The sequence below is a fragment of the Nannobrachium achirus genome, assembly GCF_963921795.1.
Source record: "Nannobrachium achirus genome assembly, chromosome: 6".
In the NCBI taxonomy this organism is placed as follows: Eukaryota; Metazoa; Chordata; class Actinopteri; order Myctophiformes; family Myctophidae; genus Nannobrachium; species Nannobrachium achirus.
Window position 1 is genome coordinate 59352923 of NC_137815.1, and position 14596 is coordinate 59367518.

General features: G+C 42.9%; 1 protein-coding gene across 1 annotated transcript in view; it reads right to left on the reverse strand.

Moving 5' to 3' along the window:
- phactr3b (phosphatase and actin regulator 3b) overlaps window positions 1-14596 on the reverse strand; it is a gene marked incomplete at both ends in the record, with an annotated part of 48036 nt that overhangs the window by 18008 nt on the left and 15432 nt on the right. Inside the window, 7 exons of the mRNA XM_080728332.1 lie at window positions 6997-7150; window positions 7971-8161; window positions 9370-9574; window positions 10010-10240; window positions 10647-10787; window positions 10997-11065; window positions 12891-13055. Of these exons, the coding sequence (XP_080584458.1) occupies window positions 6997-7150; window positions 7971-8161; window positions 9370-9574; window positions 10010-10240; window positions 10647-10787; window positions 10997-11065; window positions 12891-13055 (1156 nt within the window). The remainder of the gene's footprint in view (window positions 1-6996; window positions 7151-7970; window positions 8162-9369; window positions 9575-10009; window positions 10241-10646; window positions 10788-10996; window positions 11066-12890; window positions 13056-14596) is intronic.

Consider the following 14596-nt stretch of genomic DNA (forward strand, 5'->3'; position numbering starts at 1 on the left):
GGGGGTTCCCAGTTAAAATATGATTATTTTGGGGGTCACAGCCAGAAAAGGTGGGGAACTACTGGATTATAGGATGGGTGTAATACGTATAGCCCTTTTGAATTCCCCCTGTGGACTTCAGGCTAAAATGCCTCCATAAAAAAAAAGCATTGTCATCACAACATCCCTTCAGGAACCCCGTACAGTAAACGGAACATATTGCACCGATGTGGCAGGATGAAGAATATGCTGAATGATGCACCTTCACTGTTCCCTACTGGGGTTTCAATTCAATTACAATTCTTCTCTTCAACTGAGCAAAGTGATCTGCATTTCTATGTAACACTGATTAACATTCACAACACTGTCCGTTGGATCAACATAGATCAACAAATGTGAGTACACGTGGAAGCCCACATGGAAAGAGGTGTGTCTGGAAAAGCCTCTGTACAATCTCACACTTATTCTCTCTCACACGCAGCTGGCCTGCTACTCGTGTTATTCAGATTGACACACAGCTGTTAAATGCCCTGTGTACTGGGGTAGGGTTGCACGTGGGGAGGCACGATGCTAGACGCAACGATCCTCTCTGTCTCTTTGAACAGCACCCTGCCTGACTTAGCTCTCACACCATCTGTTAAATTACTAACACAACAAAGCCTCATCTGCCCTTTGCAAATGATCTACGGTTCTATGAACACTCTCTCCCAGCCATAATCCCACTCTGAGTCTGATATCTCAATCTCTTCAATTAGCAGCCTTAACCTGACTGACATTATTACACTGATCATGCACGACTACCATGAAAGTACACGAAGAAGGAATTGTGATAACCAGGGATGTGCAGAGAATATAGGGCCTTTTGGTGAAAATATCGGAAATAGCAGACCTCCAAGCTCACAGCGCGTCGCGCTTGTGAGCTTTTTCGGTGCCTGATACCACACTGAACTAAGCATAATCAATTTCTTTCACCATAGTAAAAACTGCATTCTACCACTTTTTCGAGTCACGTGTTCAAATACTGGATTCTGATTGGCTAAATTCCGGAGGTTATGAGAGGACCACTGCCGCAAAGTTGTGTGTCCGAGATCAATGCGCCTCAGTGTACATCCGGGGACTTTCCCCCAACCAACAAATGAAGGTCGCAGCGGTCCTATGTTTACTAACGTGCATACTATCGTCGCCGATTTATTTGGATCCAATGCAATCCGCCAACTTTAAAGCCCCTTTTCTCTGAACCTATGCCTTTCTGGAAGCGAACAGCCTCTATTTACGGCCGGAACGGTCCTTCTAACTGACGTTAGCTTAGCTGTATGCTAGACATCTTTCTCTGCATGGAGTTGGCGTCATCTGGTGGTGAGTAGAAGATGTTGTTTGTGGAACTATTTGCTGTCGTCGCGGAAGTTTTATAGGCAATAATGATTGTAACTTAAGATCCTTGCAAGTTACAACTATGTGTTTTCTTTCATGTATACGGGAAAAAGTGGTAGAAAAGCTATTTACCACTCGGGGTCGGACATTATGCTCTCATAATGTCCTGAGTGCGGGTGTTATCGGACTCGGCTGCGCCTCGTCCGATAACACCCGCACTCAGGACATTATGAGAGCATAATGTCCTCTCACTCGGGGTAAATTGCTTACTTCTTGGTCTGGAGAGGGCACTTTTTACAGACGGATAAAAGGGCAGGGGCTCAAGCCCCCTTTGATGTCTATGTGTGCAAATGCCTGGTGATAAGCATAGTTCTAATTGTGAACTCACAATTGGAACTCAGAAATCATCAGGGTAAAGAAAGGCTAATGTACAAACACTTTATTGTGAGATCCTGTCGCTTGATAAAAAAAACAGATTTTCAACTGAAAAACATGATACAGTATGTGACATGATGTGATTTGTGGCATTATATTTTTCTGCTGGAAAACATCTACTGTGTGAGCACCCCATACAGTTTTTAGAGCTGCTTGATTTAGTACAGATACAGAGATATCCATATCATAAAGGGGACAATGACTGACAGATACAGAGATCTCCATAATAGGCATATCCAATCGTGGGCAGTAGTTAGCTACAAATAGCTTAGCTACATAGCTTAACTACATTTCTAAGTAACGTGACAGTAGCTTGCTATATTTCTCTGGGGATATCTTCTGTTAGTTGAGCTATACTGTAGTAATCAAGAGTAGTAGTGTAGCTTACTACATTTTCCAAGCAGCTTCCCCATCACTGCAAGTTACAATTTACTTGACATGGCGGTGCAATCTACTTTTCGAATTGGCCAAAAGCCTGGAAACCTATTTCAGTACAGACAGCTTGTGATCAATTTTGATTAGAAATGTTTCCATTTTTAAAGTGTAACTGAAAAAATGGGTCAACCTCAGAATGGGTCAACTTCAAATAATGTAAAGCCCACCGAACAACGTGTGCACAGTAAGGTGTGAACTGAGGTATTACGTCAACCACACAAAGGTATGACACACATGTTAAGGATCTACAGAGGGAAAGAATGAACAAGGTATGCTCACACAGTATGTCCACAGTCATGTCATCGACATGGATCTGTCCCTTCTCACATGGCCCTCTTCTAGCGCCACCATGAGGCCGATTTTTGCAAAACACATTTTTGGACACTGCTCTGCCTCCTACAGATGTTGCCCTAAAATCACGCAAAGCGGTACACAGTATGTCTAGAGTCACTTACAGGCCTATTTGTGTATACATGTGACCTGGTGGTCGCTTATCTACCGATTAGGGAATCTTACTGGTGTATTATATAAGCAAGTTATTCATTTGATCACAATGCTGATTTCTTCTGGAGTGCTGGAAAGCTATAGTGTCCTATTTCCCCACACATACACTATCATATGTTCAATCCACCTGAGTTAATCCTGCTTTTTGTACTATTTTGACACCTCGCTCAGACAACCTGGCAAGCAAAAAAAGAAAAGAAAAAAGAAAAAAAAGCAGTGCTCAAAAAAGGAGCAATCCTGCAAACTTTGGAAGCCAATATTAGCCAATTAGGATGGAATATGACATATCAGACGGATCGGACTTTATCACATGACTATAGAGATACTGTGTACTGATTTGCATGATTGTTGGAGAAAATCTGATGGAGTAATAGCAAAGAATGTGTTTTACATAAGTTGTCCTCCTGGTGGCGCTATAAAGGCAAATGTGAAAAATGCAGGGTAGAGTGTGCATACAAAGTTTTCCACTTATCGGTGGAGTTAAAGATAAAAACACAAATTGCCCTGTTATAGCGCCACCATGAGGCTGATTTGAGAAATGTAAAGTGGCATTTCTTCCTCGGCCTAGTGGGAACGTGCTCGCCCAATTTCACCAGGATTGCACGCTGTGTTCATGATTTGAGGCATTTTGTTCAAAACGGAGCAATCCTGCAAACTTTGGAAGCCAATTGTAGCCAATCAGGATGGAATATGGAAAATCGGACAGATCCATGTTGATCACATGACTGTAGAGATACTGTCTACCGATTTGTAGGATTTGTGGACAAAATCTCTAAGAGTAGTGAACAGAAATGTGTTTTGCAAACATCGGCCTCATGGTGGCGCTAGAACAGGGCCATTTGAAAAATGTGGGGCAGAGGTTCTGAATTAGCATCCAGGGAGTGTGTGTGCTCATTTTGGCAGCGACCGGGCCAACGGCGCCGGAGATTAGCTGGTAACAAACTGGAGGACACACGGACGCACAGACGCACGCACGCACGCACGCACAGACGGATGGACGGAAGGACGGACGGACGGACGGACGGACGGACGGACGGACGGACAGGGGCGAAAACATACTCTCCCCCATGCCTTCGGCTGGTGGAGACAAAAAAAGAAAAAAAGCTCACACAAAAAGATTTAATTCCACAAATTAATCCTCTGTTGGACTGTCTTTGGAGAAGGTCCAGAACACAATGCTGTGGCCAAAATTATACATATAATCTAGCCTCGTAAACCAGTCTCTCTTCCTGCCTTCATTCGAATGCGGAAGATGGGAGGAGTCGGTTTACTAGGCTACATATAATCCACACTAGTTGTATCCACCAGCCGAAAGGCATGGGGAGAGACAATGTTTTCACCAGTGTATGTGTGCGTCCGTCCATCCAGTTTGTTACCAGCTAATCTCCGGCACCGTTGGACCGGTCGCTGGCAAACTGTGCACACACACTCCCTGGATGCCAATTCAGAACCTCTGCCCCACATTTTTCACATGGGCCTGTTCTAGTGCCACCAGGAGGCCAATTGTCACTGAACTAACTTTTGGCCAGTAAGCCTACAGATTTTGTCCAAAAATCACGTAAATTGATAGACAGTATCTCTACAGTCATGTGATTGATATGGATCTGTCCGATTTTCCATATTCCATCCTGGTTGGTTAAAACTGGCTTCCAAAGTTTGCAGGATTGGTCCGTTTTGAATAAAATGCCTGAATCATGAACGCAGAAATTGTGCATGCACATTCCCAATAGGCAAATGAGCCTCATGGTGGCACTATAACAGCAAATCATGCATGCAGTGTCACGGTTAAAGGCCAAAGAAGACATGGCACCCTTTTCACATTTAGCGCCACCAGGAGGCCACAATAACTAATACCTGACCTGGTGGAGACCTGTGCTCGGAAGAGCACTGCTTCTAGTTATATTTTGGATTTCCTTGTGGTTTTCCAGGAGGTCAGCTTACTCTTATCTGTGTTACATTATACTGCTTGGTGCTATGACTTCTCCACTGTCAAAATGTCAACGGCAAGCAAGTCAGCATTGTAACTGTTAGGTGAAACATTCCACCTATACCACTGGGTGTTGCATAAGCCTTCCAGTACATGCTGCACTGTATTATTCATTGAGAATGAACCCAATCTGATTGTTAATCCTATTTAACTTCCCACAATAACACCCTCTCGTCATTTACATAACGTTGCAAATAAGATTATGTTCTCTGAATCTCTGGTGCATTCCTTCTCAGCATTTCATAAAGAATTCTGTCCCATACGCCAACAAATCAGACCGCTTGACCCAAATAAGCTGCACCTGTGGCAGGTTAAAATGACAACCTGACAATATCGTGAGATTTTGATTTACTAAGACAAGGCAATTGTATCAGTTGTTTAAGGAAAGCTATCTCTTTCCATCAGAGGTCAGATTATTTCCATCTGTGAAATATTCATGAAGGCAGTGTCGAGGCCCTCCACGCACACACGTTTCGTATTCATTAATGAGTCTTAATGAATAAATTAAGAATCTAGTGTAGGTAACAGCAGCATACAATCAGAGAGCAAGAGATGTGGAGTTATAGAAAGACAGAAGGGTATGTCAACATGCATGGAGGTTTTTAACAGTGACAATTGAAACACATGAGCCCTGTCCATTGACACCTTTTGATCCAAAATCGAGGTTGACTGGGCCTGCCCTGCTCAGCATTTTGATACATGCCACAGAGGATGATATGATACAGTATGATATCCACTGCTTAATAATAAACCTGTATGGCAGCACGTGCATTTCGTCGTTGTCGGGTGGAAACCTTGTATCTCCAAGTTTCAAATGTGTACGTTCTTTCGCAAAGAAAAGCCCTGCTTCATCATACAAGGTCGTCGCACAAAAGTAGTGAAAACAGCCGATCTACAAGCACACAACGCCTTGTAGATCGGCTGTTTTCACTAGTTTAAACATTTTTAAAATGATAAATGTAAAACGAACGGTTTTGGACATACAAGGTTTTCACCCAAAAACGACGATGTGCTTGTTTCTCCACTCAGGCATTCAAGCTTTTACTTTAATTCGACAGCCATCTGTATATGATGTATCTATCAATCAATCAATCAATCAATCCAATGTAGACTTCTTTCTCAGGTGTTTCAGGACAGGGAGGTTGTTAAGGGTTGGTGGTACACAGTGGTGGACAGTAAAAAAGTACATTTACTTAAATACTGTTACAGTACTTTTTTTTAAGAACCTGTATTTTGAATAAATCCATTATTTAAAGAAAAATATTGTGCTTTTGACTCCACAACATTTCTAAGAAGCCCTGTTTCAATAGTGACAATAGCAGATCTACAAGCTCACAATGTGTTTGCGATGTGATAGATCTGCTATTTTCACTATTATTAATATTCTTTTTTATATATTTCTGTAGAATCTTTGCTTTTTATGTCTAAATTGCAATATGGCAATGCATTCATATTAAAAAGAAAATATACTTTGTATTTTATACTTTATGGATAATGCTTTTTTTAAGCATGTACTTTTAAATACAAATTTGACAGACACTTATTTGACCAGGAGTATTAAGTATAAAGCACAGGGGTCACTGCTGTTACCCTGTGGGTCACAGAGTTGTTTTCCCATTCTAAATCCCATAGGCTTTTTTCCATATAAGAACTTTATTCCAAAGATAAACAGTCAGACAATTCTGTCAGGGAGATGGCTCTGTCGTTTATTATATTTAGTTTAATTAATTCTGCCGCGGTAACTGGAAGTTGCGTTGGAAACCACAGTAGGAAACCAAGTGAGTCTCGGCATGCTCTATAAAAAACTGATGAAACAACCGAGAACTGACAATACTGTACTCTCCTACAGAAATAAAAAATCCAGTGCAACACAACGTGATGCTGATTATGTGTGACAGTAGCGCCGTGATCCGGACGCATGTTTAATGGGACATGTAGTCGTGGATAAATTAGTACCTTTTCACCATCAGTTGATGCTTCATATCCTGTAAAGTCACCGACCTTTGGGAACACAGTTCTCATACTCGTGATTTATAATTTAGAATGGGGGAAGTGACTTTAGACTTCGGTTCTTGACTATACTTGGTCTCAAATGCTGGGGATTAGTACTTTGTCCACCACTGGGGGCAAAGCGACGGATGGGCTGAGATAGTGTGTAAGAAGATGTTGAATGATGAAACAGACATACATGGGACAGAGTGAAGAAGGGGAGGGGTAGAGGGCTGATGATGGCGATGAACTGATGGCGTGTCGACAGGTAGCTGGGTCCACACAGAGCCACTCACTTGGCCAGCTTCGTCTCGATTTGCTGACGGATCTCCTGGCGCTCCTGGTCGCTGCGCATGGGGAAAATGTTGCGGTCCTCCAGCTCCTGTTGGCTGGGCCGATTGCGGAGTTTCACGGCCAGCAGTTCTTTCCTCATTCCGCGTGGAAGTGTTCCTGTTGGTGGGGTTGTTGTTTTGTTATTGCTGGAGCATTAGCAGCAAATTAGGGTCACCGGCAAAAAAAAAACCATTTGTGTCTGAAGTTCTCTGAACTGCTGAGTTTTGCGGCTGAAGCTGCTCAACTCTAACTATTCGTCACACAGACGGCTTTTGTCCATTCTGCTAAGATCTAAAACTAATCTCCACACAGACGGCTTTTGTCTAAGATCTAACATGTATTGACATCATTGGCCATGAATTAGGACCTTTTATTGTTTTATCCACTCACACAATGCCTGGATTATACTAGATGTATACATTATCAGGCAGGGACGTGCAGAGAATGTTAGAGAGGCAGGGGCTGACATTTCTAAAAGGGCATTTTGGTGAAAATATCAAAAATAGCAGACCTCCAAGCTCACAACACATCACAGCGTGACGCGTTGTGAGCTTGGAGGTCGGCTATTTTTGGTACTCAATACCACACTCAACTAAGCATAATCAAGTAATACTGGAGATACTGGCGTAACAGCATGGATTTCTACACAGAGTGGGCAATTCTTTCAACATGCGATGCTGCATTCAAGTTCAGGAGAGTTTGGACAAGACAATTCTCTTGAATGCTGCCTTATATGGCATGGAAAGAGGGCGTTTTAATTCATTTCACCTTAGTAAAAACTGCATTCATGGTCTGGAGAGGGCACTTTTTACAGACGGATAAAAAGGCAGGGGCTCAAGCCCCCTTTGATGTCTACCGTATGTGTGCATGTGCCTGTTATCAGGTCAGTGATTGTGATATCAATTTTGTGAATTATTATCATTATCAGCAGACCTACCGGAGATAACTGACTCATTCCAACTCTCCTGGTCACTGTAGTATTCATCCATGCGCCGGTTCTCCTTGTTTTCATCAGATTCCTTCTTGCTCTCTGACTCGCCGCCAGGTTCCTTCTCAATGCTGGAGGTGCGTGACAGACGGCCATCTAAGCGCCGCTTCGGAGAACAGCGCGCCTCCTTCCCCTGGAAGCTACAGTGACAATGCAGAAGAAAGGCCTACAAATCAAATGCTTTCCGCTTACATAGTAAAGTTCAGATGGCATATTTCATCATGCAAAACCACATTTAGCATGTTCCCGCCGTTGAGTCGTTCGGGTCGGGCAGGTGTCCAGAACCGCCGAACTGCTCGATATATATCCATAATGGATATCCAGTTGTCCAGAACAACAGATACACCCGATATGCCCATATATGGACATATACTGATGACATCAGGTACCTCCATATATGGGCACAAAATGGACACTGAAACAACGTGTCAGACTAAGCCTTTATCAGTGTCAGCAACATAACGTCGTTGTCGGGTGGAAACCTTGTATCTCCATGAAGTTTCAAATGTGTACGTTTTTTCGTAAAGTAAAACCCTGCTTCATCATACAAGGCCGTCGCACAAAAGTAGTGAAAACAGCAGATCTACAAGCACACAACGCCGTTGTGTGCTTGTAGATCGTCTGTTTTCACTAGTTTAAATCATTTTTAAAATGATAAATGCAAAACGAATGGTTTTGGACATTTGGACTTTGGACGAGGTTTCCACCCGACAACGACAATAATTGTGCATCTAAACGTCTACTAACAGCGGGTCACTAGTAATTACCATCTGGTGTGTAGGGAGCTCTCTGTCTCTGGAACAGCCAAACCAAAGAAATCCAAAAACCACGACAAATAAAATAGAATCATGTGGCTCTCGGGATCCACATGGGAATAGAATAGCTCCAATTTAGAACTCCAACTTCATATGGTCAGCCTGTGATGTCAATCATCATTAGTGATTAGGGCGCCTAGAGCCCTCTGGTCAGCTAATCATATCGGGTTTAAGTGGTTAAAACATTGTTTTGATTTAAGGATAAATCCTCTTGCTCAATACCATTTTCCTGATAAATACAAGTTTATTGCTGATGGTGTGAGTAAACATTTCTTTAAACTTTATTTTTAGTTTTCTTTTTTACATTTACATAATTGTGCCCAAAATACACAAAACTGTTGACCTGTGTGTCATCTTTAAAGAGGGGTCACATCCTCATCAAATCCTAAAACGCTGATGGACGAAATTTTCATTCGTTTTTTCTGTCGTGCAGTGACACATATTATGCCTGAGAGTGCTGGTATCTTTTCATCCTGGGCATATAGAATAGATCCACCATAAAGATGTACAGCAGAGATCATATCTAATGTTACCTGTCCTGTCTGTGTTTGGAGGCCAGGGCACGGTGCAGTTCCTCAATGATGCAGCTGGGGGGCAGCTGTGGATGTAGCGCGAGGTGGGGGGACCCAGTGGGTGTGGAGATCCTGCCCCGCAGCAGGGAGCCCTGTGGATCCTTAGGAAGAGTGAAGTTCCGGGGCAAAGTGGCCGGGGACTTCTTTACCGGTTTCGGATGTGGGCCTGGTTAGGGGAGATTTCATATTGTGATACAGTGCTGACTTTGGGTCATTTTGTCGTCTTGTTATATAATGTAACACAGGGGTCTTCAACGTTTTCAGGCCAATTAGGACCCCCCTTACCTGAGAGAGAGATGAAGCAGGGACCCCAAGATTCCATATAGTTTCATCGTTTGACAGCACAATCATCAGTGTATTTTGGATTCATGACAATTTGTGTCATCAGATATGTAAACACTTGAACCGTCAATACTTAATACACTTGACCTTTCACTCTGTACTTATACTGCTCATTTTTCCCTCTACACCAAACCTCTTTGGTGGGAGAAAAAAAGCTTCTATCACACAAAGATTTGGAGGACCCCCTGTAGTAACTCTGAGGACCCCCTGTTGAAGACCCCTGATGTAACATATTGAATCTTTGTCCTGGCAGACCGACCTTCTAGACTGCCCAGTCGGGTGAGCAGTTTGACGGGCATGTTGGGTGGGGGAGGGGTGCTGGCTCGTCTCTGTGGTGGGGCCGTGGGGGCCTCCTGTTTCCCCTCAGGGGCCTCCACTTTCCCCACAGACTGGCCGTTGCTCTGGACAGTTAGTGACGTGCAGTCCTTCTCTCCCTCCTCGCTCTGACCTCGGTCTCCAATTGCATTGGAATTTTCTGTCAGGTCTTGTACTGAAATGACACAAAAGCAGCAACTTCTTCAACCATGCCCTAATGATGAGAGGTTGTGATGGTGCATGGTGGGTGAGGTTGAGATCTGTTTCAGTGATATTTGGCTCCACCTTGTGGTCAATCAATAGAACATTACAGTTACATAAAATTGGTTTATTTGCCTAAATCAATGCTGAAAATAATTAGTTAGTAATACTTTTCAGCTAGAATTATGGCAGGCTCTACCCTAGTGTCCACAAGAATAAGAACATGTGTGGACTATAATGATTTCCATCTACACATATTCAATTTAATAATGTTAAAATGAGAAATGTGGTGTAGTGTCTTTATTTGTATTTGCAATAGGTTTGCAGCGAGTGCCTGTGATGCTATAGTGACTAAGGTCTAGTCAGTCATGTCATTTTACCCGTCAAGGTCTCCAGATCACTGAGCAGTTCTTCCAGGGTGGTGGCCAGAGGGGCCATGGGCTCCTCGTCTATCTCCTCACCGTCTGACTGTGTGGGGCTGTCTGGGTCATCACGGTCAACCCCACAAGCTAGATCTGACTCTGTGCAGTGTATAACAGTGGAAAAGGGAAAGAAATGGTCCATTGTAATTATGATAGGATGATGATAATAACAATAATAATAAAACAATAATATTACATTTTATTTATAATGCACTTCATATCAAATCTCGAAGTGCTACATGGCATAAAAAGAGAGAGTGTGTGAGCGTGCGTGTGCGTGCGTGTATCCAGGCCCTCTCCTTATGTACCTGGATCTGGTTCCCCCCTGCTGACGAGGTCCACTTTGCTCTGCTGTGTCGCTGCTTTCTTCTCCAGCGCTGAATGACACAAGCAGTTTCCATTCATACCACTGTTTGTTTACACACTTTAACCACAAAGCAAATCCACACTCCATGATGTTCTATTGAACCAACAGAGTAAAGGTAAAACAAATTGTGCGTGTGTGTGTGTGTGTGTGTGTGTGTGTGTGTGTGTGTGTGTGTGTGTGTGTGTGTGTGTGTGTGTGTGTGTGGTGGGTGGGTGGGCGGGCGTGCGTGCGTGCGTGCGTTCGTGGGTGTGTGTGTGTGTGTGTGTGTGTGTGTGTGTGTGTGTGTGTGTGTGTGTGTGTGTGTTTGTGTGTGTGAAAAGGTCAACGCTCTATATTCTGATAGTAATAATTTGTGATTTGTCATTAGTGATTTGTTCATAAGAATTAGCAAGACTCGTGAACGATTCGTTCAAATCCCTGAAATGTGTCGTTCACACTTTCGTTAACACCCCCGCCCCCTCCCCCTAATATACCATGGCACATAGGACTGTAGGGCGGGCTGTACTCACGACGTAATAAAAATGCTCCCACGATAGTGTTTTTCACAGGATGATCGCTCTATGAACGGTGAACGTGAACAAATCTTTTGAACGGATCATTAGGTGAATGTGAACGAAATGATTTGTTCACTGAAATGAACGGGATTGCCCATCACTATTAATCATAGCTATAAAGTGTTTTTTCAGGTGGGTTGCCAATTTCATCCAATCAGGAGAGAGAGCCCGTTTATCAGCTTGGATTTCATATTGTTAAAGAGGTGGTGCCATAGTTTTGTATTTTTTCTGGTTTTCATGTGTCTAGGAGGTTGACAGTAGTTCATTAGATAGTAGTTCAATTATGCATTCTCTTTTTATTTGGGTTTTTAGCTGGAGGATGCCACCTGCTGGGTCAGACGTGCCGTTCCAAAAACACCCATACTTATTACATCATAGAATCAACCCCTCCCCTAATTACCATTCACCCAACACACGTGGGTGTGGCTAACTTCAGCTGGGTCACCACCCACCATGACAACCACGCATACCAATGAACTGGTGGGTGTGGCCACATAAAAACATAATTTTAACGCTTTCTGCACACTTTTTTGGAAAAATTCTTACTCCTAGTATAATCATAATAGTAGATAATCATGTTTTATAGGGGTGAAAATCATGGCACCCCATCTTTAAATAAGTGTCTGCTCATTTCTTTGTCATCACTTCCAATATCCCTTGTTTATTTATGCTGCATCCTGTGTGAGTTCTCTCTGCAGATTGGATGAAATTGGTATCGCGGTCTGAAAATCAATTTTCACTTTATTAAAGAACAGAGAGACACAAGGGAGATCCGAGAACATAGAGCTATTTAACACAATTCTAACCAAGAAATATCACTTACTGCACCTCTAATCACACATCCAGAACAAAATGACTCCAAATGTCGGGGTTGCAACTCCTTCAAGAAGCCCTGTGTGCTTCATTGAAGTAGCTGTAGGTCAGTGTTACCCAAAAGAGAATATAGACGTTTGCCTGGGACCCAAGCTAGTGAAAATACGCATTGTGAGCTTGTAGATCGGCTATTTTCACAAATTCTTAAACATTTGGTTTCTAATTTATGGAATTTCTTAGATTTTTCTTTGATTTATTCATGAAATTACTGAGAAAAAAAATCATTGAATTTTGTTTTTAATTCATGAAAAAATAGCTTTTAGGGGAATGTTATTTGAATATATTTTGAAATAACAATAGTTAAAAAACAAACCAAAAAACAAAGGGTCCAATAAAGATGTGTCTGAGACCCACAAATGGGTCCCCCCCGACCAGTGTTGTGGCTGTGCGTCACAGAGCTTCACTCACTGGCAGTGGGTTTCAGCTTCTCGTTTTTCTTTTTCCTCCACTTCCAGGGCTTGAAGATCCGACCAATGCTGCTGGCCAGCTTGCTGTTGTGCCGGATGGGGGGCGTGAGGACACCTGAGACAACTGGGCAGCCGGAATGCAGCACCCTCTGCTGGTCCGTCATGTCTACAACACACACACATATGGGCACGCACACACGCACGCACGCACGCACACACACACACACACACACACACACACACAAGCAAAACATGCGGTTATAACATAACGTGCACTGTGGTATCATAACTAACATTCCTGGGGTATGAATTAGCACTCCACAAGAGTTGAAGACTCAAAGAATTTCTACATACCAGTGGTTCTCAAACTTTTACATTTCAAGGCCTCCCCTTAACTCTGACAGTGTACACATTGGACCAAATGGACCCGTTAGGGTTCATTTGGTTCCATTTGTACACTGTCCGAGTTACAGACTCGTATGAGTCAATTTAGACCCCCATAAAGGACCCCCAGAGTCCCTGGAATCCACTTTGAGAACCACTGCTACATACAATAGTTGACATAAGGCCAACTCCATTTCATGTGAGGGTAATGTGGACGTAGGCCATTGACTGTAAAAGCTTGATTGATTCCAGTCTGATTGCTGAGGAGAAGACAGTGAATGCTATTGTTTCCGTCTGACACACATGGTTCCAGGGTTGACAAACCGTCAGTGTTCCAGGCACGAAAGGCGAAAGGCTGCTCTTAAAAGTAATTGTGAAGGACACATGCAATTAAATTAAATTAGCTTCAGTGAAATTTCCCATTCACAGCTCAAATTAGGAAACTGCAGCCAGAAATGTAGGCTATCTATCTGCTTCCACAGTGGATTGCAAAAACAATCATATCGTTTAATTGAGTTGAGTTGTGAATTTATTCACCTGACTGGATACCACAATCTCAACGTATTAGTACTAATGGCAGACCTTGTCCGAGTATCAATAACCAAAATTCCTGTTAGCTAGCACTCTGACTACTTGTAGAGGAATGCTAAGCCTCCATGCTAAGCTAGGCCCAAGCAAGGGATTACAATGGAACAGCAGACCAAGTAGAGAAGCGGGCAGGGTGTGCTGTGGAAGCTGACTCGTGTTATGCTTGGGTGTTGGAGACTGGGATATCGTCGTTATCGGGTGAAAACCTTGTATGTCCAGAACCGCTTGTTTTGCATTTATCATTTTAAAAATGATTTAAACTAGTGAAAACAGCCGATCTACAAGCACACAATGCCTCGCATTGTGTGCTTGTAGATCTGTGCGATTGTAGATCTGTGCGATGGCCTTGTATGATGAAGCAGGGCTTTACTTTACGAAGAAACATACACATTTGAAAATTGGAGATACAAGGTTTCTGCCCGACAGTGACGATATGTTCCTGGTCTCTGAAAAGAAGAGCAGAAATAGACACTCCTACACAGTCTGTCTCTGACAGCGAGCTGACACTTCAGGGAGTTTACAGCTGAGCGGTGGGCTGTGCAAGGGATTATTCCAATATTATTCCCCTTGTCCATCTATTACCAAGATCTACTGTAACACCATGCAAAATCTGTTCATTTAGCTCTTACATATAAGGTAAAATCCAGAATTGTGTCCACATAAAATCAAATCATAATGAGACATTTTGTTTTTGTCACTCCACAATTGTAATATTGTGGCATTTGTTTCAGGCAG